This window comes from Falco punctatus, assembly GCF_963210335.1.
Source record: "Falco punctatus genome assembly, chromosome: 4".
NCBI classification, from domain to species: domain Eukaryota; kingdom Metazoa; phylum Chordata; class Aves; order Falconiformes; family Falconidae; genus Falco; species Falco punctatus.
In genome coordinates this window covers 46,874,150-46,897,995 of record NC_137583.1, presented here as the reverse complement: position 1 = coordinate 46,897,995, position 23,846 = coordinate 46,874,150, and the positions used below count along the sequence as shown (strand labels likewise).

At 48.2% G+C, this 23,846-nt stretch overlaps 1 protein-coding gene across 5 annotated transcripts in view; it reads right to left on the bottom strand.

Annotated features, from left to right (window-relative positions):
- SBNO2 (strawberry notch homolog 2) overlaps positions 1-23,846 on the bottom strand; it is a 67,955-nt gene that overhangs the window by 13,874 nt on the left and 30,235 nt on the right. For 4 of the 5 annotated variants that reach the window (XM_080384616.1, XM_080384617.1, XM_080384615.1 and 1 more), the window contains 11 exons: positions 12,182-12,343; positions 6,266-6,358; positions 5,610-5,706; positions 5,088-5,248; positions 4,506-4,639; positions 3,895-3,985; positions 2,393-2,536; positions 1,761-1,878; positions 1,229-1,334; positions 869-1,022; positions 285-461 (listed from right to left, as the gene is read on the bottom strand). In XM_080384616.1, coding sequence (XP_080240742.1) covers positions 285-461; positions 869-1,022; positions 1,229-1,334; positions 1,761-1,878; positions 2,393-2,536; positions 3,895-3,985; positions 4,506-4,639; positions 5,088-5,248; positions 5,610-5,706; positions 6,266-6,358; positions 12,182-12,343 — 1,437 coding nt within the window. Of the gene's footprint in view, positions 1-284; positions 462-868; positions 1,023-1,228; positions 1,335-1,760; positions 1,879-2,392; positions 2,537-3,894; positions 3,986-4,505; positions 4,640-5,087; positions 5,249-5,609; positions 5,707-6,265; positions 6,359-12,181; positions 12,344-19,326; positions 21,022-23,846 lie in introns of those variants that run through there. The other variant, XM_080384618.1, reaches the window with a different exon arrangement.

Below are 23,846 nucleotides of genomic sequence, written 5' to 3'. Positions count from 1 at the left end.
TCGAGATCAGCTTGCCCACATCTACCATAAACAAACAAGGTGATGCCTTGGAAGATGAGGCACGTTAACTCCCCAGCATCGTTTACTGTGAATGTTCTCGGAAACCTGGACACTGCACTTCATTGTGGTTTATCAGGAGAGAAAATCAGCCTTAAAGAGGTTTGAAATTGCTTTCAAGTCAAGCTGAACAATAATTAACTCCCTTTGGTTGCAGACTACAAAAAAATAATTTCTAACATAAGACTGATGGCTGCTGCCACTGCAGCGAGGCTCTGGTACCACACCTTATCCTTTGCCAGCTCTTCCTTGGCAAGCTCAACGAGTCGCCGGACTTTAGCAGCAATGCAGAGATACTTGAAGAAGCGCTGGTGAGCTGACCAGAACTGACCCCACAAGGATTTCCGAGATTCCAAACCGATCCAGTCGGCTGCCTGCTGGAACACCACCAAGGCCTCTGCCCACTGCAAACAATACCGAGAAAGGCTGAGTTAATATCTTTGGTTTTATTTGCATTACTGCTGTGCAGGAGGTTATTAGAACAGTCTGGGGCTTGAGAATCTGATTTAACATCAGTATTTATGTTGCTGTGTTAGGCTGAACAAACTGATCATTCTCTCCTTTCTGCATTAGTATGATGTTGCAAGCTCTGGTTTGCAAATATGGAACTTTTAAATAGAAGCAAAAAAAGCCTACAATTATTTTTTTTTTAACATAAGCTAAGCGTGCATATTCTTTTTTTTTCCTTATGAACAATCTAATTTTGTAGTCATGGCCACATCTACGGTCCTCCAGCCCTCGGGTACAGCAGGTGCCCATGCCCAAAGCACGACTAAACATCACTCTCCCCGGTGCTGCAGGACCAGCTCACCAACTTCGCTGCCTTGTCGTAGACAATCTTGTACTGCTGATCCAGGGGGATCTCCTCGATTCTGAAGGTCACTCCAGTGAAACTGAGCTGCCTGGCAATGTACATTCCACTGACCTTCATATCCATTGCCACGATCTCCATTGCACCAACTCCCCTGGGAGAGGAAGACAGCTGTGAAATCCCTGCCTCTGCTACAAGGCAGCACTGGGTAAGTGCCCCTGGAACCACCACCACTCCTGCCTGGCTCAAGCTGCCCTCAGACACTGTCCTCAGGCTTTGCACCCATTTCCCAAATGAAAATATTACATGAAGTATGGAATGAAAATATTTACATGAAAAGGGATGCTGGACACGACTTACCTCTTTTCAATTGCATGCAGGAACTCATCAAATGCTCTGAAAGGGGTGCCCTCCCCCCAGATCCCCAGGCGGCTCATGTAAATCATGTTTTTTGGCTCAGAGGCACCTGTTTGAACAGAATTCACTGTTAGCAAGACCACAGCAGTTATGAATAGTTCTGACTCAAGTGAACTCTTCAGAGGATGGTCATTTGCCACTGCGCCTTAGGAGACCCAAGGACCTGTCCAGATATTGCCCCCCATACTCTAAGCGGGCAAGCGTCACCATACAGCCGAACAGCTGGCCAGGAACAAGTTAAACTGGAGAGAAAGTAGCCTGACTTGCCAAAAAGTCACAGTAACGGTAGTGTGATGGGGCTTGGGGCAGATTTTAGCACCCTAGGCTCTCCTCTGGCACTGCAGCACCATTCACCTCTCCTTGCAGGAAGGTGTACTCCCAGCACATGCCCTCTCATCCCAAGGACATCCTTCAGATCCGAGGTGACCAGCAACTGTTTACAGATGATGCCCACACGGTGCCAAGAGCAGCTCACCTGTGGCACTGGCATAAACAACCCTCGCTCGAGGCAGTTTGTTCTGAAGGTCCAGCACAGCTTTGCCCATTTTAGTAGAGCTGGCGTTTTTGGCTTTGTGGCATTCGTCAAACACAATCTGGGTGGGAATGTCAGTTAAGGAGAAAAGATTTATTTTCATCCCGAGGACGGGAGCAGACAGAAAATGCAACAGCCTCCTCCAACCAGCTGAACAACCAGCCCCAGTATCAACAGGACTGACTCACTCCCCGCACCACATGAAATCTGTTGGGTTTTGCTTAGTCCTTAGAGCCCAAAGTCATTTCCCCCTCCTTCTCCTTTCACTTCCAAGGTGCGTCTTGTAATGCTGAGGGAGAAGAATGCTGAAAAGGTTAATTCCAGCTGCATTCTTCCCCTCCTCCTCCCATCACCAGCGCAGCCTGAAGAGGAGGAGAGAGGAGCTGGGGGGATGCATGCCTTACAGCATTTAAATATCTACCGAAGGCACCAGGCTGCTCAGCACAGCTGCTCCCAATGACTTCAGATGGCCACACACTCTTTGTTCCTTGGTGAAGTACAATCACAAGCATTCCATTCTTTTCTCTCTCCAGTTTTGGTTTTGGTTTGTTAAGTATTTTTTTTTTAAAGGATACAACTCCATCAAAGTTTTCCCTGCACCAGTCCAAAATCTGTTTTAAGCGCGTCCTGTGCTGTCCACCAGCCTGGCTTTCACCAATCAGCGCAGAATAAGTGGCAAAGAGGACTCCTTCTGAGGTAGCTGTGTCACCATATTTAATCTGCAGAAAAAGAAGAGCAGCGCACACGCTCACGATGCTTGTCGCCTGTATGTCGCACCCATCCTTTGCCCACACTCAACACTGTCGATTGTGCTGCGACTGTGCAGGACACACACTCCTGCCTTCAAGAACAAAACCCAATCTGAGAGCAGGGCAGACAAAAGACTGTTGGTAGCTGACGTCTTTAGCACTTCTATTTGGCACTGAGAGATGGTGATGACAGGGACTTTAAATGTCTGGAGAAGTTCCACTAGCCAATGTGTCAGCACATCTGGATGCATGCAGTGAAATGGGGAGACCACGCTAGGACTTCAATTTTCTGGCCAACTGGAGGCACTTGATTTTTTTTTAAGCAACAGTTTAGAATGTTTAATGGTTTTGAACGCTCCCATCTGTTTTAAATACTTCTAGAAGCTAATTTTCTCTTTGACCAGGTGAGATTGTTGCCTATCTTACTGTCATAGGTCCCACCTGTAACAAAATAAAAGGTAGCGGAAAAAACCCCACGGTCCCAATCTGAAGAAAGTTCCATTTAAAGCCTTTTTGGTTTGAAAACAAACACCCCTTTCAGCCTCTTAGTAGAGTGCACTCAGAGGTGTCAAACACATGTGGTTTTCATTGACTTCACGAGGGCTGGTTGTTTGATACCATTAAAAACCAGAGGGAAGTGTTTCAGTGAACTGGCAGACAAGCCTGGACTAGGCTGATGCACTGGACAAGAGACTAAAGCACAGGCTGTGAAGAGCCCGTGAATAACCATTACATCACTGCTGGTTGTTTCTTTTGAGAAATGCTTCATCCTTATCACTGAGTAACTGGAAGAAAGTCTGAAAATTCTCCGATTTGCTCAGCTGGGGGGAAATACCACGTGCTCAGCCCCAGCACCAGGTGTCTGCAGCAACCTGCCAGGCACCAATCTGTGCACTTTTATGTGCTCCCTTACTCGCATGCTCTGAAAAGCAGTTCCAAGAAACCAGTGCTGGGAAACGTTAGCCCAGGAGAGCAGAGCACGGCCACAGCTAACAGAAGTTGTTCCCTCTGCGGGACTCTTCAGGAATGACGAAAAAGGTTCACGTCCTGCCGTACTTTGCACTTGCCTGATGCCACTTCTCGCTCCCTGCAGGAAAAGAGCTCTGTGCTCACAGTGCAGCTCTGCAGAGTGTATAAAAATAGCAAGAGCCCCGAGTGGGAAGAGCACGCTGAGGGAAGGGAACAGCAAGCAGCTTGCTGTCTGCTACCGCCTGTGCCACCAGCCACACAGAGGCAGAAGCGACTGCTGCTTTACAGGCTAAGGTGGATCCCTCTAACCGGTACTGCAGGCTGATTTTCCAGAACACCATTACAACTTTTCTCCCTACCTTATTCAAAGCATGCACAGGAATGTGGGAGGCTTCAATGTCTTTCAGGTCTCTCTCAGCATCATACTTGAGATCGTTAGAGACGCTGAACCTGCAAAGCAAGACGGCGGGTCTGGTTATCTGCTAAGGAGCTAGTCAGGCCACGCAGAGTGATTAATAGCTCTGACTAAAGCACCAGTAGGTGCGCAGAACTGTCGTATTTCCAACTGCCCACACACCTCAATGCAAAATCCTACAGCAGACTCCAGTCTGCCACTTACAACAAGCTGCATGTGTTCTGCAGTAAAAACCCCCTCCCCAGGGGCCTGAGACTGCACGCAGGAAGTCCACGAACACCCCCAACCCCCCCGCTGACTTCAAAGAGCGTGGGGACAGGCTCGTGGTACATCATCTGCTATTTCACAGTGACTCACTCTCCATCACCGCTGCAGGGGAAGTCTTCCCGTTTCCCAGACAGCAAACAGGCGCGAAGAGGTGGAAACGACTTACCCAAGGCCACAGCATGAGTCAACTATAAAGCCAACATCAGCACTAAGGAATTCCTTACTCCCAGATCCAAACTAACTCCAAGGTCTTACGGGAAAAGAGGAAAGAAAAACCCAACAACTTACCACAGAGCTTTTTTCCTCCCTTTAAGATAATTTTCAAAAATGATGCCCGCAACTGTCCTGCCCTTTCCAACTCCAGCACCGTCCCCAATCAGGAACCCAGCTCGCTGCCCGTTGGGTAATAAAACTTCATGTTGCTGCAAAATCAAGAACAGAACTGGAAATTAAACTAGATTTGCCTTTCCTAACAGCTTTGATGTGAGGTTATAAGAGCACCACTTCACCCTTTCACATATCCCATCAATGCCAGCACGTTTCCTGCTCAGATAAACAATGGCAGGAACAGTCGCGTGTCACGGCCAAGCTCACAAGTGGCAGTTCACAGAAACGGCCCCCAAAATGTAAAGCACTCCCCTCTGCAATAAAAGTCAAGGATTCTTGCCTCACTGGGAAACAGACCCCACAGAAGTCCCCAGCTTCAAATAATCCTTTCAAAAGGCATTTAAAATCCCACATGCCAAATCTTCCGAAGTTTTATCACCTACACGACAGGTTATTGTAAAACACACTTGAACATTTGTTCATATGAAAGGCAGATTCCTTCTGGTGTAAGACATGCAAGCTGGGCAAGCTGGAGCCCTGTACCTGGCAGGCATAAATGATTGCTTCCAGCTGTAGTGCAGAGAGTGACCCTTTGTCGGCAACAGAGCGTGGCAGGGAAAGGCTGTAGGTGATGTCGGGCGGGGGGACGCTGGACAGAGTGCTTGTTTCAACCACAAGGTCAGGGTGGTGCTTCCCAATCTTGGCTAAACAACACAGAAAAAACATAATTCAAGTTCTTCACACCTACGGGGCACCTCCTATGAATAGTCTGTAGCCCCCTGTTCAGGAACAGAAGCGACAAGCCCCACCCCTGCTCTTTACTCTTTTGTTCCATTTAAATTTCAGATTGCCACAATCAAGCCATGCCTCCCCCAAAAGCAAGCAACCGAAAAGCGTTAAGTTAGCGTAGCACCGATAAAGGATCAGTACACTGGTGAAGTTCTAGAAAATCACAAGCCTGCAAACACCACATAAGGCTTGCAGGAAAATAAGGGAGCCGTTAATTAGGTTGGTCCACAATGGAGTTAACAGAACTTCCCACATTCATGCGATGGCAACACTCACACTTCGAAGGTATATATTCTGCATAGGTCTCTGTTTGCCCCAGCTCTTCTGTTTCCTCCTCCTCACCTTCATCCTCCTCCTCTGCAGGAGCCTGAGACTGAAAAGAAAATGTGAATGTTCTCATTTTGCTACGGACACACGCCATGCTAGAAACTACACCATTTAAGCCATCCCTATGCAAATTCACAAACCCTTCAAATACAATTAATCTATAGACTCCAGCAACACAAGGAAAACCATCCGTGAGAGCCTGCCCAGGGGGCCCAGCAAGTGCTATGAAGCTACTTTCAGCGCCTAGTCCCCACCAAATTAGGGAAAAATGTTTACATCGTTTTCAGATGGGCTGTGGGCTTGCATGAATTCTGCCCAGCTGTGCTCTGATCTGGCCCTGAGTAAGGGACCCAGAGCAGCTTTAAACTCAGCACGGCACTCAGCAGCATAAAGCAAAGTTGTGAAAGCACAAATTATTCTTTAACAAAGCCAGGTTCCACCAAAGGAAACATAAGACACTTCTGGGAAAGGGCAGTGACTTGTAGATGCCTGATTTTCTCGTCCCACTCCCTCTGAAGGGCAAACAGAACTGCTCCCCTCCGTGTGGATGTCACCGAGTTAAGAGCCTGGTGTCCGACCCTACCGAAGCCACCCGTTGTTCTCACCTGGTAGCTTATGAGGAGCGGGGTGCTGGGGACAGCAGGAACGTGGTCACTCGAACTGTTCAAGCCAGTGAACGATCTGCTGGGTGAGAAGAGCTGGAACAGAACAGGTGTAGGTGAGAAAGCAGTCTTACCCCTCAGCCCTCCGACCCCAGAAGATACAACAGTAAAAATACTTGGGCTCTGTACTCAGATTTTACATTCTGATGTTGTCAGTGGACTTTAATACCGTTTGTGAATGAAAAGCCCTGGGCAATAATTCCAGAAACAAATAAATCTTGCAAATGTCAGCCATGCCTTTGTCAACATACACACAGGGAACAACTGGCCAAGGTAAATACATTCTTGCAAGACGTGAACGTTTTGTGTAGAAGCCCACGTGGGTTGAAAGCCTGCACGTCCTCCCACACCCACGGGACAGGAACCTTTCTGCACTGGCTATAGTAACTACAGGACATTAAGACGGGTCATCCCGAAATGCCACGTTTTGCCTTGATCCATGAGATCTCGGGCATAAGCCAAATTTTCATACCCCTCCCACTAGCACTAACAGATTTCTTGTGCAAACGTTGCCACTTTCAAAGGACTCTTACAAGCCAGCAGTCCCCGTCAAGACCCGATTGAAGTTTATTATGGGAACACTGGACTTGCTCTGCACTGGAGCAGTTACGCTAGTTGCTATTTTCCGTTTGCTTCAAAGGCAGCTCTGTACAAAACGGCTCTGCCGTTCCCAACAAGACAGGACCTTGTTAAAAGGAACTGTGTAGATTCCCATTGCGGGATCATGTGTTATATTCTAAACCGACAAATCCAGCTGCGAGCTCTGGGTTCTGTTGCTAATGGAAGAGAAACAGCATCGCTTTGGGGACCAGAAGGGGAGACAGGAGCACAGCCAAGGCGATCCAAACTGGGGGGGAGCGGGAAAGACTGAGCAAAATTGCAACTAAAAGCGAGCGCTGGGAAAGGACCGAGCATTAAATCAGAACACCGGCACTTTACATCTTCTTACAAACTGCCCTTGAGGCAGGCATTTACTTAATGATTGTGCAAATTTTTTTTTAACATTAAAACCACTGTTCTAAGTAATTACCGAACTGCACCAGAACACAACCCGCGGGCCAGCACCAATTAACAGCTGTCCCAAGGTGAAGAACCACCACCCTTTGCCTGAGACCACAAAAGCCTGCGCGCTTCCAGCTGCCCCCTCAGGCTCACCAAATTCTTGCAGAAAACAGGACCACTGGTGAGGACCTCCACTACAGAGACCAGCCATGAGGCCTGGGAGCTCAAGCCGCACCAAGACCCCCACCCAGCTGGCAATGTGGGGGTCAGGGTGCCACACGGGCCGGCTGGGTCTCTCCAGGCACCAGCTGCTGTGTCGGAGTTAATGATGGCTTTGGACCATCCAGCCTGCTGCACCGCAGCCTGCCAGGAGAGCTCCTGAGACACTCCTAGCTGGGAAGGTACAATCGAGGAGATCCTTCGTGTGCCCCCACCCCAATAAAATCACCCTGGAATTTCCCGACAGCGAGCAAGGTCAAGCCAGCAGCTCATGGCATCCAAAGCAATCAGCAACTCCAGAAGCAGCACGACTGCAAGTTTAGAGCCTGCAAAGAGTGCCAGACTTACAGAGAGACCAGCAGAAGTGAAAGATGGGAAGTTCTTAAGCATAAACATGCCGATTATTTCCTATTTTTAAATTAAAAAAAAAAGAAAGAAAGAAAATTTAAAAAAAAAAAAAAAACCACCCTCCATTACTGGAAGCCTGAGTCAGAATTACCAGAAGGAAGCTGGACGGAAGAGCTATTTTCAGTGCCAACAAATCTGGAGAGCAGGTGAAACATCTCCACCTACAAATCTGAGCTCAGTCTAAGAGTTTCTATTTAGGCAAGAGAAAGGCCCAGATCTGCTGGAACAGCAGGACTTGCTCCTCTCAGTTCCAGCACTGGAAGGTTAATCCAGGTCTGGGTTTGTATCACGCAATCTGCAGAGTACAAACCCCTGCCGTCCCAGTTCAGTGGGGCTCTGGCACACAGCGTTTGACCTCAGGTGTTGCAAAGGAAGTGACAGAAATCCTGGTGGTTGGGAGTACTGGAAAACTAACCACCTGGCCGAGAAATGCTGTGAGGGCTAGTCCAGGTGGGACCAGCAGCTGGACTGAAGGATAGGGCATCTTTCCCCAGCCTGAACTTGTACCATTTCTTCCTTTCTCTACTCTCGCTCACCTCCCAGTTTGATTTTTCTCCTTCCTCTATGCTGCGTGTCTAAAAACATTCATAGAAGAGGCATGCAGGGCATATGGGAGAACACTGGGGTGTAAGCAGGAGAGACTCATTCAGTAAAGTTGCTGACACATGCACAAAGACTCGGTCTTACTCCATTTTTTTCCTTTCTGCATTATTCTCCATTTTGCCTCACCTTGCCATGAGTTCAGTGGGAAAAGAAACAGCGACATACGGCTGACAAGCCACCTCCCCTCTGCATAAATTCATTCCCTATGTATTGAGCTAGGACAAGGCTGTTCACATTTTTCAAGTGCTGTGGATGAGTTAAGAAAAAAACAGATCAGCAGCTCACAAGAATTCTAGCTACAGGCTTCAGAGGCAGGGCTTTGCTTCCCCAATCTTAAAAACACTGTAAACTTGTGAGATGGTTGTGAGAAAACACAATGGATTACAGGAACTATTTTTAAAAGGTATTTCACAACTTCATTACAAATGCAGCAAGCATGGGTTTTGTCTGCTAACTCCTGCAAGTATGTAACAGTGGAGTAGCTCTTCCCTCCATGCCCATTCCTGAAACGATAAACACATTATATACGTCTCCGTTCTTTACGGATAAGAGCTCTCCCCACGCCTGCACATGAACACAGCTCTGCGTCCAGCCATTTCCCCTTCAATCACAAACACTCCACCTAAAGCTTCAGCGCTGGGCACTTGAGATAAGGGTTTCTTAGTGAGCTTGACATGTTCAGCGTTGCGCAGTCTCGCTGTGATGCTTTTAACTGTAATTTTGCTCTGTCCTCGCTTCTGAAAACCCGTTTCCCCAGTGCTAGTGACAGCTGATAGAAACAAGGGGGAAGCTAAAATAGGGATATGGTCTTTCCCATGCCATGTCTTCAAATTACTACACAACAGAAGGCAGTTCATAATTTATTTTATTTTTTTTTTTTAAAGAGGATGAGGTACAAGGCCGTTCTTGTACCTGGGATCTACACGTGGGTCTCGCAGGCAGGACACACCCCGTTTCACTCTCAAGGTATCCCACGCATCACAGCTGTGTAAGGATTGCCATTTCCACTCTGCCTGAACCTTGGGAGACTGAAATTCAGGAAAAACTACCACCCTGACAACACCGTGTGAGGCTAGCCATCGCTCCTGGGTAAAGCTGCCTACACAGCTGCCACTGGGATGTCCTGCATCAAAACAGACTGGGACTGCACCTCCCCAGCTCACATACGGGGTAACAGGACCGACACGCAGCTCTGTACGGCAGCTTCGTAACTGCTCTGGCTACTCAAAAGCCAAAATTCCTGCAATTTTATGGAAAATTACAGTGATGTAATGATGTGGCGAGGGACAGGGAAGGATTATCTAAATTGCTTGTATATTTGGTGCAGGCTATCAGCAAAGCCTCCATCCTGCACTGAATGTTATAGTAAGGAACGTTATCTTTGGCACTGCCTTCAGATTTCGCAACAGATCACTTGTTTGCCTCCTTTAAGAACAACAACCACAAAAAAAGCATATTTGAAACTCAGGTAATAAAACAGTTGTCAATCACGATCCAGCCTGACAATCCGTTTACCTTGTGTCCCGTGAGTTATCACCTCCCACAGAAAAATGAAACCGAAATCTCCTGCCTGGGACCTGCTTAACTGAGGCCTCAGGAAATAAAACTCAAACTCAAAAAACCAAACAAAAAAAATCAAACTCAGTGAAATTAAAAACCAATCAAAGCCACCCCCAACCACCTCTGTATTCAGAAAACACAGATAAGGCAACGTTTAAAATAGTTAGAGATTCTTTTCTAAAGGAAGTCGTTTATAAATGGAATTCCAAGGAGTTAATAAGCTTTATCTGAACCCAAGTGCTCTGCAGAACAAGGGGCAAGGGGAGGAGGTGAGAGCGGCACACAGCAGAGACCTAGACGGCTGCTCCCCCAGGCCAGAGAAGTTGGTCTCACACGTATTTGTTTCTCACTTGCATTCTTTACGCTGGGTTTAAAACGGCTTTTCCCACTAAGATTTTTGCTGTATACTCCACAGATACAAAACTACAAGCTTTTTTAAGCATCGAGTATCTCGACCAGAGTTCACACGTTTAGAACAAAGGACACCAAGGAACTATTTCTGTAGTGATTTAGGCTACGACGTAAAAAACACTCAATAATAGGAAATTGGGAGTCATAAGGCATAGGCCTTCTCTGTCTCGGGGGATGCATCTGCTTTCTAGCTTTTTTCATCCCCCAGTTTACAAGCCTGTGATGTCTTCAGCCTTTTCTTTTGTGCAAACAGCTCAACTCTCCTTCCTGCTGTCTCAAACCGCAAAGGGGTCCAGCCTGTGCGTGGATCGCCTGTGCAGCCCTCACTCGGTAGCACAGCAGCGTGACCCTTGGTGTCCAACACGATCACTCGCGGGCAGCAGAGCAGCAGTACTCGCTGCCTCCCACTACAGACACGCTGCGGGCCAGGAGGATGCTGCACAGGTCTATGAAGGTGATGCAACCTCAGTGATTTCAGCAAGAGCTCAGGTGTCTGATTTGAGGATCTGCATAAATGGCCTGAGATCTCACAGAAAGTTTAAGGCAGGCAGGAGCTTTGATTGCCTGAGTGCCAGGCTAGGACCCTCACCACCAAGCCACGTTCCTTCAGTGCCCAACCTGTCACTGAGCCACACAGCAGCAGCATCTGCCAAGACTCTTACTTCCCAGCTGTGACAACCAGCCAGCTTTCTTCATGGAAATAGGCAGACACACCACTAAGTGAAAATGCAGCCTCTAAACACAACAGAACCTCAAAATACAAGAGCAGCTAAAGCACGGCCATGCCAGATTGCCTTCTGGGGCATTCACACTGAATCTTTTTCCCCAGTGTCTTTGTAAGAGAATGACCTACAAAGGAAACCGACTGCACAGCTGGGCATTCACCGTGACAGCCGAGATCCAGAGATTCCACAGACACGTATGATATTGGTTCCGCCAACAACCAAACCCGTAGCGACTGATACCAGGTTGTGCAACAGTGAGTAACCAGTCCCAACAGATGAGGGAAAACAGATGGCAGAAAGCTGGTAAAAATGCACAGAACCACATGTTGCTGTGGGACTGTCGGGAGATCACACGCCCAGGGAAACTCAAGAGACGTAAAAGCTTGTAGGGACTTCGACTCACAAAGTAAACACAAATGGTTAGTATTAAGTTGAGACAGGGTTGGGGGTTTAGTCATTGTTACTAAAATATCTGCCATGGAGAATAAACAAATGGTGGCTGCTGCTGAGGGCAGTTAATGATCTACACCACAGTGTTTTTCCTGCAGTCCTTCTCTTCAGCACTCCTGAGCACCCCGTCACAGTCCACTCTGGACCTGCTGAATGTTTTAGGGATAGACCTGACCCATTGTGCACCTACCCACCACTGCCGTCAGAAGAAAGAGCTAGTGCCTGCACCACACTCTGAAAGAGTGCAGGTATCCCTTTGAGGATGTCCGGATTCCCTCCTGCTTCCAGGAGACTACAGTTTGTGTCATCATTTCACCCCATCCCTCCTCAAGTGAAGTTGGTAATAGCAAAATAACACCATTGTACCACAAATCCATCCCTGCAGGGAACTGAGTTGTTTCTTAATTCCTTGGTGAAAACACCACGGGATGAAGCCTAAGGTATTTATTGTCAGGGACGATGGAAAAGGAGCAGCCCATACCTCTATTTGGTTCTGCTGTGGTGTGTTTATATCCCATAGTGTTGGCACGTGGTTCAGACCATCGGCAGGCAAGAAGTCCTTAGGATCCGCAATGTCAGAGAGGGAATCCGCAGGGGATGAGAAGAGGGAGTTGTTGGAGAGCTCATCGAGGTATGAAGAATCCTGAAATGGAGAAACAACCCCAATTAGAGGAGGCAGGATGAGAAGACCAGAGACCTCCTTTCCCACACCTACTCATCCAGGAATTTTTAATTTCTTGCTATTAAATGAGCAGCTCCTTGACTTCATGCTCCCCAAAACTTAGAAATTAACTTTTAAATGAGGACATGCTCTAAGCAGCTGGTTTAAAATCTCAGTTTCTTGAAAAAGTAAGAAAAACATGGACCGGACAGAAGTGCTGGTACATGTTCAGGACTGACTCAGGCTGCGCACAATTCTACATACAGACTGGGAGAAAGAGGAGCATTCAACAAGCTCTGTCACCTCAGCTTTGTATTTGACCTTGAAGAAGTCTGAGGGGTGAAAAGTCCTCAGCCTAACACTCGGAGGACTCAAGTATTTCATTCATGCACAGAAACCCACAGAGTACTAGCTACACCTAGTAATGACACAGCTGTTTAACTGCAATTTCTAACACAGCGATACCTGGAGGCTTCGGGAAAAATTAAGTCTCCTCGTGCCAGGTCGTGCACAAAGAAGGCTGCCAGGAGCAGGGGGAAGGAGCGCTAGTGTCATCTGGATTTGCATCTAGATGAATCTTGGCAAATCTATTAATCCTTTTCTCAAGGGCATGCCTCAGTCCGGACAAGAAGAGAACGTGCTTCAGTGATGAGGATCAATCTCTGCCCCCATTCTTTTTCTGCTGCCTGTCCTGAGATGCCTTACAACCGTTTTATTTTGCGCAAACCCGGTGATGATGATGGTTTGAGTCACACGAACTCTAGCTCAGAAAGAGCCTTCAATCCCCATCCTACGATCAAGTCCTTGTCTGTTTTTTCAAATTTCAGGTGGCAAGAACCAACAGCCAAGAAGCACTTCTTACTCTGCATCCTACAGCACTTTCCCTGACTCCATCACATCATCTCAGTTCTCCTTCCACATCAAATACCACTTTTAAAGTTTTTCAAAGCAGAAAAACCTTGTCTGCTGTTTATTGAAGAGCAACATACTTCCAAACGCCGAGGTCCTGCTGGAGGCAAGCCTCTGTCCCAGGGGGACAGGCAGACAGACCAGCAGGTCTTTCTTGGTGCCCCACAGGACCCTGCCAACACAAACGAGTTTTGTGGTTCCTCACAAGGGTCAGGTCTGTCAGCAGATGGCCAGCTCAAGCTCTCCGCTAGCCCAGATAACCTCATGAGTGCGTTATTACCGCAGCGCGGCTGCCAGGAGAGCCACCGTGTCTGATACAAGGAGAAATCACCGTTCATTTCCAGTTAAGGGCCAATTTCCTACTACAAGGCAGAAAGGCAGCCAAAGATTTTTAAAAGTCACTTAGCCCTGCCTGACATGAAATCACGCACAGCTGAGCCTGCTTGCACTATTCCTAAGGGCTTCAGGCCAAGAGCTGGGTCAGCCTCCCTCCCACGACTGCTATCAAAAGTTACAGGTTTGCAGTATTTAAAACCATCAGACATATTCCCTTCACCTTCTTCCCAGATATGTCTCGTCTGGCACCTGAGGAGACACCCTGTCTGCTCCGAAGCCACAGGTGCAGGTGCTGCAGCTACGCAAGCGCATGGATGTGCTGAAGCAAAGGCAAGCGGTGACAGAGGTCACAGCGCCACGTGTGACGTTTGCATCCTTCAGTTACCGACGGGGGGGACCCGAAGGCCTAAAGAGAAAGAGCCGGTTCGGTTGTGCCACCAGGGTGGTGCTGTGCAGGACACCCTCCCATGCCACACGTGCCACCGCAGCGGTGCGCCCAGCCGCAGCCCTCGCTCACCATGCTTCTGTGGCTTGTTTAGGATCACCCAGAAACCAAGGCTTTTCCAAGACTGAAGCAGGCACCGAACTTTATCCTCTAAAAATTACGTGACCCCTGGAAATGGGACTCCATTTCGCACCTGACCAAGTAGGAAGGCAGCTGGGTAAGTCTGGCCTTTCTCGGCCAGAGCAAGCACCTTCTCCATCCTGCAGCAACGTGCCCACCTCCCACAGCCTCAAGTTCCTGATCTGGAGTGCCGCACGGACAGTACACGTAGGATTCAAGCAAACATTGCTCAAGCCACTGAGATTTTTTTTTTTTCCCCATTAACTCCCCCCTCCCCAGGTCTGTAGCCTCTCTCAACCTTCCAGTCCCCTGCAGAGACACTCGCCGGTTACCCTGAACCGCTGTGCTGCTGAAACAAGCCACCATCTCCCCTCACTGTCTTCCCCACCCTTCTGCTTCGTCCTCTGGGCTCACCATCCTAAAAACAAGCGCTGCAGGAGTTCAGCAGCCTCGGGCTATCACCACGATCTACGCTCCTCTGCTACCAACACCTCTTCAGATCCAACCAGGACACGGGTAAAGCAGAGCGCGTTGACATCTGGGCTTACTGTGGAGCTTGGGAAGAGAGTTTATCACCTGATGCTACTCTTCCATATTATGCCTGTTATAAAACGGTTTAGATCCATTTTGTAGCAACTTTTCTGGACATTCCCAGAAAGGAGGAAGAGAGAGGTGGACAGGCAGATGGACTGCCCCTTCACCCATCCGCTCCGGTTCCTGATACACCGGGCTTAGGCATAGTCAGAGGACCCAAAGCAGCTGAGAACTCCGCTTGGGGTGTCTTGACAATCTAGATGCTACACAGAGGATAAATACAGACTGATATCAAGAGGCTCATAATAATTGCTTTGAAGACGTTACTTTCAAAGCCCAGCACTAGAAACAACAACAGTTATCTTCTATGAGCACCCACCACAACAGTGGTGGCACAAACAACTCCTGGAACTACAACTCTCCCACTCAAAAACCATGATGGTCCAAGCAGCTTGTCCACACGCGGTGAACAGCGGCTGGTTATCAAGACACAGGCATGCTGCTTTTCACAGGTGCCTGGGGAGATCCCGAATGCAAACCTAAAAAGAAAAAAAAGCAGCACACCTCATCTCAGGCCTGGCCACCTCGCAGGGGTCGCATGGTTTCCAGTAGATGGGAGGAAGGGCAGAGCCCTCAGAGCTCAGCTCACACGGTGATCTGCAAGAGCTAGTTCCTATTCATAACAATCAAAAAGAGGCATCATCATCCTCGATTTTAAATCTACAAGATTACAGGCATTATTTACAATCTGCACGCTGAGAGGAGAAGCTTGTTTTTCCTCTCTCAAGGACACCTGGCAGATACTACGCTATGCACAAGAAAGAGCTAAACCAAAAGGCTGGAGTTACAAGGCAAATCCAGCTTTGTTTAGCCAGGGATTTTCTTTTCATTACGAAAAACTTTCGTTACATGGATCCATTTCAGCATTTCCCTGACAGCGTCCCAGTTGAGGGCTCCACCACCCAGGGATGGCGGCACCAGCATCTCAAGGAGCTGGAAGCTCTGAGATCCCCACCTGGTCTCATTGCTGAGCTATGGGGAGACACCTCTGCGCTGGTTTTATTCATTTGCAAATACCCCTGGCAGAAGGCAGTTCAGTAGGAAATGTCTGCAAACACACGGGCACGGCACGGCAGCAAGAAGGCTGTGGAGCAGACTGGAGTGGCCGCTGCACATTCAGATTCTGAAGACCAGTAAAGTGCTGGGCTGGAACAGCCACGGGAGATGTGAAAGCACTGCACCACGACTCCAGGTACCCCAGCGGGCATCCCCTGCTTTCCCGAGCCCAGCACCTTCAATCCCCCAGCAAAGGCTCCAGCCCCACCACCGCTCCCTCCACTCAGGGCACCAGACTGAAATGGGAAAGAGGAAACCAGCCTCCAAGTCCGAGGAAGGATAGCATTAGTCCTGGAAATTATTTCAGTGATCCCATCCTCTTGCAGTATTACTAGGTATTAGTCACAAGCTTCCAGTCTCCCATTTGTCTTAGCTAATTATACTATCCAAAGAGCACTAAAAGTAGTGACGTGCTAGATCCCTGCCCCGAAGAACTTAAGAGTGCAATCTCAGTAAATTAGCCTCGCTCGTACACAAAACACAGTGTAATTGTTTATGCAAGGCCATACTGATAACTACAACCTGTGTCATTATAAACCGTGCCTTGACTAATTACTCCACTGGTTTATATGGGGCAAACGGGAGCAGCGAGCTTAGTCTCCTCAAGGGAAAGGAAGGATCATCACCTAAACCGTCAGCTCGTGAAATGACAAAGTGAGCACGAGGACTCCTTTCTGCAGTGGGATAAAGCCACTGTCAGACCCATCGATACCAGTTACAGCTGCTCCCCGCCAGGTGAGACCCTCAGCCAAAAGGTGCTGAGCACTGACACGCAGACAGAAGCAGCTGCAAACAAGATGCCAGCGTTAGGGGTGGAAGAGATGGCCCAAGAAACCACGAGAAGCAAGGAGGTTACAGGTGCAGCAAGCACTGAAAAGGGGCGATGAGCTGAGCAGGGAGTGCAAAGGCAGCTCCCAGACCTGCGATGTGCTACTTCTACTTCTCGAAGAGTCTGACGGGCATGAGAAGCTGCTCAGCGACACCACTCCAGAGAGATCACCCACCTCAGTCATCAGGATTAGAAGCAAGTTATTTTGTCCCTGTTTGATTAATAAGATTTTTTTAATCTTCTCACTGGAAACGAGGTGTTTTTTTACAGTAACAGCACTTATTTTATGTTTCAGTGGAAGCTGAATTTCTGCAACAGACAGACGTTACCCCACAAGGCAGGATCTTTATCTCAAATGCTATTCTGCAGCTATTCTCCACATAAATTTTATTTCTGGAATTAGGCTACTTTGGTTTAGGGGGGTTGGAGGGTTTTTTTCCCTGAGTTTTTGGAGTTCCCCCCACCCCTAATTTAGCGTAGCAGCTAACTCCAGGCAGCACATTGCAGATCATCACTGGTGGGAGAATTTTCCTGCAGGGGGGCTGGCAGACCTGCTTTGCTTCCATCTCCTCAGCCTGCTTCGTTAAACACTCCTCTGCACTGGGACAGTGAACACCTGGGAGAAGCACCAGCTCGAAGATCTCAACCCTGAGCCCTGCATCTCCCAGACTTTTCCCAGATTCTCCCGTTAAAAAGACAGACAAAGAGACCTTGAAGTCTGCTGTGAAAACACAGTTCAGAATTAACTGCTCAAGTCAAAGATTAAGTTTAGAGAGGCCCACCATAAAACGGTGAAAGGGCAATTCCCTCACAACAGAGTGACCACTTAACGGAGACTTTTATAAAGGGTCAACAGCCAGCTGATGCAGAAGCTATGCACAGCTCCTGGCTGTTGGTCTTGCCAGAGTGTTCTTTTTTCACACTGAGGTTGAAATAACATCAACGTACTAGAACATGAGATGGAGGATCACAAATCGTTGTCTGGTCTTCATATCAGAAGATGCTCTGATGAGTAACTCGGTAAATCAATGCCAATCATTTGATGGGAGATCTAAACTGTGAGTGCAAACCATAGAATAGTTCGGGCTGGAAGGGACCCTTAAAGCTCACCTAGTCCAACCCCCCTGCCACGAACAGGGACATCTTCAGCCAGAGCAGGTTGCTTAGAGCCCCATCCCACCTGACCTTGAATGTTTCCAGGAATGGCACCTCGACCACCTCTCTGGGCAACCTGTGCCAGCATCTCACCACCCTCATCCTAAAAGATTTCTTCCTTATATCTAGTCTGAATCTACCCTATTTTAGTTTAAAACCATCACCCCTTGTCCTGTGACAACAGGACCTGCTAAAAACTCTGTCCCCATCTTTCTTACAAGCCCCCTCCAAGTACTGGAAGGCTGCTGTAAGCTCTCCCCACAGCCTTCTCTTCTCCAGGCTGCGCAACTCCAAGTCTCTCAGCCTTTTCTCCTAGCAGAGCTGTTCCAGCTCTCTGACAATTTTTGTAGCCTCCTCTGAACCTGCTCCAAGAGGTCCATGTCTCTCCGAGCTGAGGGCTCCAGCACCGCAGCGGGGTCTCACCAGTACGAATTGCCAGTCAGTGCCACTGGGGCACACCAGATTTCTATCATTATCCCACAACAGTTAGCAAACCCAAGAATTTACTTTTTAGAAAAGACCAGAAAAAAATCTGAGCAAAACAACCCAAACACTTAACCTCTTCCTCCCAACCACTGGAAACATCTCAGTTCCTTTAGTCAAAACAAAGTCTTTCTTAAAAATAATGAAAGAACAAGTGAAGTCTAAATACAGAAGGAGTATGCATCCTAAAAATATTTTTGGCCGCCAAGCTATCAATATAAACAGTTTATTTGCTCACAGTCCAGACACAGGGGAAACAAATACTTCTACACAGCAACTACGGATTACTCAGCTACATACCACACAGTTGATAGAGGGTTGTTTTTTTTTTAAAAAAAAAAAAAAAACACAACAAAAAAACCCCACCACATAGATAATATACACAGGGACACACAAATAAACATACCCAACAAAGCTACACTGCCAAACAAGAAAGATTCGGTGTCTCAAAAATCACAGATTAAGCAAATTACATTTTAGAAAAGACAAAATCAAGAATTAACAGCTGCAATGTAAGCAGCCGATGACTAAAACAGAATCTTCTAGCTGCCAAAACTCAAAATCTTTCTAAATGTGGGGCAATAAACTTGCAGTCTTAAGAGTTCAGTTCTCTGGCTGGGATGGCGTTTCCCTTGCTTTTCTGTACCCGGCATCTGGTTTAAAAATAAAATGCCTGAAAGCCATTACAACTACATAAACACACCAATCAATTCTCCACACAACTCCTTTTCCTCTGAGCTTCACAGCTAGCGACCAAGTTCTGAGAGGAACAGCCTCCAAGTAATGCACATTTCAGCAAAACACAAATCACATCTTCACCACAGTAAATCCGCTCCCACTGCCTCGCATCGAGTCGTCGCCCCTAAACCTCTGCTGCCAGTGCAAAAAAATACGGGGGGGACACAAGCTTGGGGGAGCAGCTGGAGCTGGCTAGCCTCACAAACAAAACACACAAGGAATTCCAAGGAGGAAGGGGGGGGGAAGAGGGAAAGGAAAAAAAAAAAAAAAAAAAAAAAGAAAAGAAAAATCAGGCATTACCTTGTAGCGAAATGGGAACTTTAGCCAGAACTGCATTTGGGACATTTTAAAACAGCATTCAGTTTGCTGTCGGCAGAGCAGGACGTGGATGAAGCAGTAAAATGAGATTTTTCGGTATATAATGGAGAAAGGTCTTCATTCATGACCGCAACAGCAGCAACAGCCAGGAAGAGAGCTCATCAAGGGTTTTTAAAAATTAACATGCAGAAGAACGGAGTGAAAATGGAGGAAAAAAAGACAGCCATCCAGCACGTCTGTCCTAAGCCTGTGGAAATTTGCATATAGTGTTTAGTCACGAAGGAGAGTGCTTTTACTTCCTCTAAGTACGAGGGCTGACTTTCAGGAAATGATGCCTGCTTGGTAAGTCAGTGAAATTACTGGCAATGCGATGAGAATTACTGTATGTGGTGTAATTCAACCACAGATACACTGTAAACAAAGCCGTGCTGCGCGGCCAGCCGCCGAGCAGGAGGTCAGGCAGGAGCTCCTGGGTCGTCCCTGGAAAACCAGCGTTTCCCCCCCACAGCTTTGGGGCTGGGGGGGTTCTCCCCCCCACCCCAATTCCAGACGAAGTGTAAATGTCACAGATATATAAACTGAAAAAGATCATGAGAAGGATTCACAACTTGGGGTCCCCAACCCCACCCCAGGTCCATGGGCTTCCTTCTGTCTTCAGTATCTGCCCCACCCTAAATAGTACAATTAAAAAATTGGGAGGGGAAAAAAAAAAAAAAAAGTACAGCCAGTTTCTTAACTTGCTTTTCTAGATCATTATTTCTCAGTGTCCAGAAATATTGCTTTTTCTCCCCAAGGCCTTCCCTTTTAACTTTAACTTGGTAACAGAAATATACAGAATTTCTAGCGGGGAAGAGAAAAAGGCACAAAACCCGGGATATCTGAAAAGGAAGAGAAAAAGGCACAAAAAACGGGACGTCGGAAAGGGAAGAGAAAAAGGCACAAAACCCGGGATATCTGAAAAGGAAGAGAAAAAGGCACAAAAAACGGGATATCTGAAAGGGAAGAGAAAAAGGCACAAAAACCGGGATATCTGAAAGGGAAGAGAAAAAGGCACAAAAAACGGGACATCGGAAAGGGATTTGTTCAGTGTGAGCTTAAGGAACATCTGCACCACCACAGAGGGTGAAGGAGAAGTGAGTTTGCCAGAGCACTCACCGCCCTGCAATAAACCCATGAGAACTTCTCTGTTTGCTCCGGGTTCCCGTTTGTTTCTCCCTCACCCAGCCAGCAGCACCGGTGCCAGGCTCCGGCCACGGCATTAGCCCCCCACCAGCTCGGCTACCCCAGCCTGGACCGCAGCTGGAGGTGGCACCGCCGTGTCCAGGAGCGCAGCTCCAGCCAGGCTCGCTGCAGGACACTGGGACAGCTGTGCCATGGCAGGGCAGGGAGAGGGGCTCAGCCTGGCCACCAAACCCGGCAGCCAACGAGCCCAGCAGCATGGGTACACGTGCTGAGGACGGCGAGAGGAGCGCTGGTTGCAGGTCGCTCCGTCCCTGCTCTGACTCCTTCCACGCAACCATAGCAGGGCTTCACATGAAACGCAGCTCATCACTGCTCCGCGCTAGAGCCGGTGTGCGGTGCCTGCTGTCATTGCTGATGCAAGTGCTCCTGGGGCCTCGTGCTGAGAACTGCTGGAAAAATCCCACGTTGCGAGGCACTTCTCAAAAAAAAACCCAAAACTTTGGAGCAGCCCCTACCAGACCTGCAAGAGGTGAGAGCAAAAAATGAGGTGCTCTCCCAACCCTTCCAAGAGTCAGGGGAGACAAACTGGAGGGGAGTAGGGTTTTTTTAGGACATTGGATGAGGAGGGAGGACTAGCCCCTGCCAGGAAGATGCGCTGGGTCCTGGCGCTGGAAAACCACCCACAGGGCATAAACGTGCAACAGGGCTCCTTCCAAGGAGCACAGCCCAGCCCACCGCAGCACAGCAGTTCCACAGGGATTCATACATTAATCGCCCTTAATAACGAGGATCCACGTTCCATCATGCAGAACACTTAGTCCAAAAACGTTTTTGCAATAAGCAAATGGGAAAGCCAAATGCCTTTCCCCAGGCACTCAGCCTGCAGCCAGGGATGCTGGTGCCACGCTCACAGCAAGCGAGGAAAAGGCAGCACCAGCAGCCCTGGCCCCAGGAGGAGCTGGAGCATCGCTGCCGCGTTCCTCCCATTAATAGAGCACATTTCACCTCCGGTGAAGGCTGCAAGCAGCGGTTACGCAGGCGCTGCGATGGCAGAGGCGTTCTGCAGGAACTGTGGTAAAAACGAAGTGTTTGGTTTCTGTGGGCAGCTGGTTTGGGGTGGAAAATGGCAATGGGTTTTCACTGCTGCTTTTATTTCAATTTGATTGTTTTAATTAGCTGGTAGTGCCCTGGAGCTTGGGATAGGTGCTTTAATGATGTGCTTGAAGAGACCAAATACATTTTTGAAATGGCTTAATTAGTGACTTGCTGGTGACTACCTTGCTGTGTGACCTTGATTAAACCACCAAGCCTTGCCTGACACTACTGAGGTCTTGCTGTTTATACAACCTTTTAAAAAGCAGGTGGTTTATTTCCTCTTCCCTTTCTGTTAGTGGACAAATAGGGCAAAACGTAGGCAATAAAACTGGATCACCAAAAGGAAGCACGATGTATGACATCGTTATAGACAACCAGGACTGCTAAACTGATTTTGCAAGGCCACAGTAATATAATCACATAAGATAACCCACCGAGAAACCGTCACCTGGAATTTTAACAACCTGTCCTAGGGAAGAAGGCATGCCACAGAACTTCTACTCTCCACAATTAATTCACGAGCACATGCTGACAGACAGGAAGAGCAAAGCAGAATTATTCTGTCATCTTCCAGCAAAAACTGGAATGTCCAACCCAGTTAGTTACATTGTTGGGTAACCTTTAAGCATCCTCTACCACCTCCTAACCAGTGCCCTGCAGGACAGCTTCCTGAACACGCTGATGGTTTCTTGAAAGCACGTGCTGAGCTTCTAGGAAAGCCCAGATACAAATCAATCTAGAATAACACACCTGTACACAAGACCTGCCAGCTCATCACCCTCGTGCAACCAAAAAGTTCAGGTTTAAATTTCCCGAAACACAGGCGTTTCAGACAGGTCCAAGGACACTCCAGGCTCTGCTTCCTGACCTGGTGAGACACTCGTGGAAAAAGCCATCAGGCCGCTGCAGGTCTCTGCAAGCCAAGCTGCTGGGCACCATCCCATGCTAACAGGCAGCTGCACAGGCAGGAGGGATACCTGAGCAATGAGTAGGCTATACTATCAGATCGCAGCAATATGTCTTGAAAAAAGAAGTCTAAAAGTAGCTAAAGGGCGGCAGAGTACTGAATATCTGAACACTGCAGTTTGTGCGAGCAGGGTTGGGGTTTTTTTTCAGAGGGATGAAAGAAGGGAGAGTATGTATTGTACAGACCATGCCTTGCTTCTCCTGTTCCCATGACACAACTGGTTTCACCCAGCTGGGTGTAAGGCTTTGCTTTGCATTTTGGCTGTTTTAAGAACCAGGGGCCATTCCTGCCCCGCACAGGGCAGCCTCTGCTCTAGTTTCAAAAGCGAGTGAGATGCAGCAAGGTGCATGGAGAGCAACTGCACTGAGAGGCTTTGACAAGTTGAGACCACAAATGGTTTATTTTTAAAAGACACTAAGAGCAAGGATAACAAACCAGCTGGTAGGTATTTTATAACCAGAGCTGAAATGCAGTGTATGTGAGGGGGGTGTCTGGATCACAGCAAGCCCTACCAGCACACCGCTCCCTCGAGGACTGGAAATTTGGAAGGCGACCACTGCTTCTTCGGGACCGGGGAGAGGAGCAGGGGACAGCCAAGCAAGCCCAGAGGGGAACTCCCAGGCTGGTGCTCCTCCTTAAAATGAGGAGAAATCAGGAAAACTCACGAAGCATGAAGGAAAACCAGCGAGAGAGTAAACTCTTGCAGGTGATCCCGAAAGCTGGAGGAAAGCGGTGCACAGCAGCAGGCAGCGAGATGGTGCGACTGGGGGAATAACACACACGTGAGGCCAGGAAAAGGAAAATGACTGAAGGCAGCGGTCATGTTGCAGGCAGTATTTCTTGTGGTGACTGCTGTGACAGCACCACTGGTGTTCTGAGCACATTATGGATCAGGACACACTGTGACAGCCAGCAGAACCGGAGATGGGGAATCTCACTTGATCACACTGACCCAGACCGATTCTGCTTTGAATTAACAGGTCTATTTTATAACATCTCCCAGTGGTCAGCTATTAAATTATATTACCGGCATTTTTTTAAGAGCACTCTGTGTTTCAGACCCGTTCCTTTTCCCACTTTTGTTAGCTTTATGAAGAGGAGAAGGCAGAGAATGGTGCTTGCCAAGAATTTCAGCAGGCAGTTCTCCATCGCCTCCTGTGCCTTCTCTCCTGCCCAGAGGTGGACATCGCTCTTTGAATGTAGCAATACAGATGAAAACTAAGGCTGAAACGAGGGAGATGTCTGAGCCTTCCAGCCT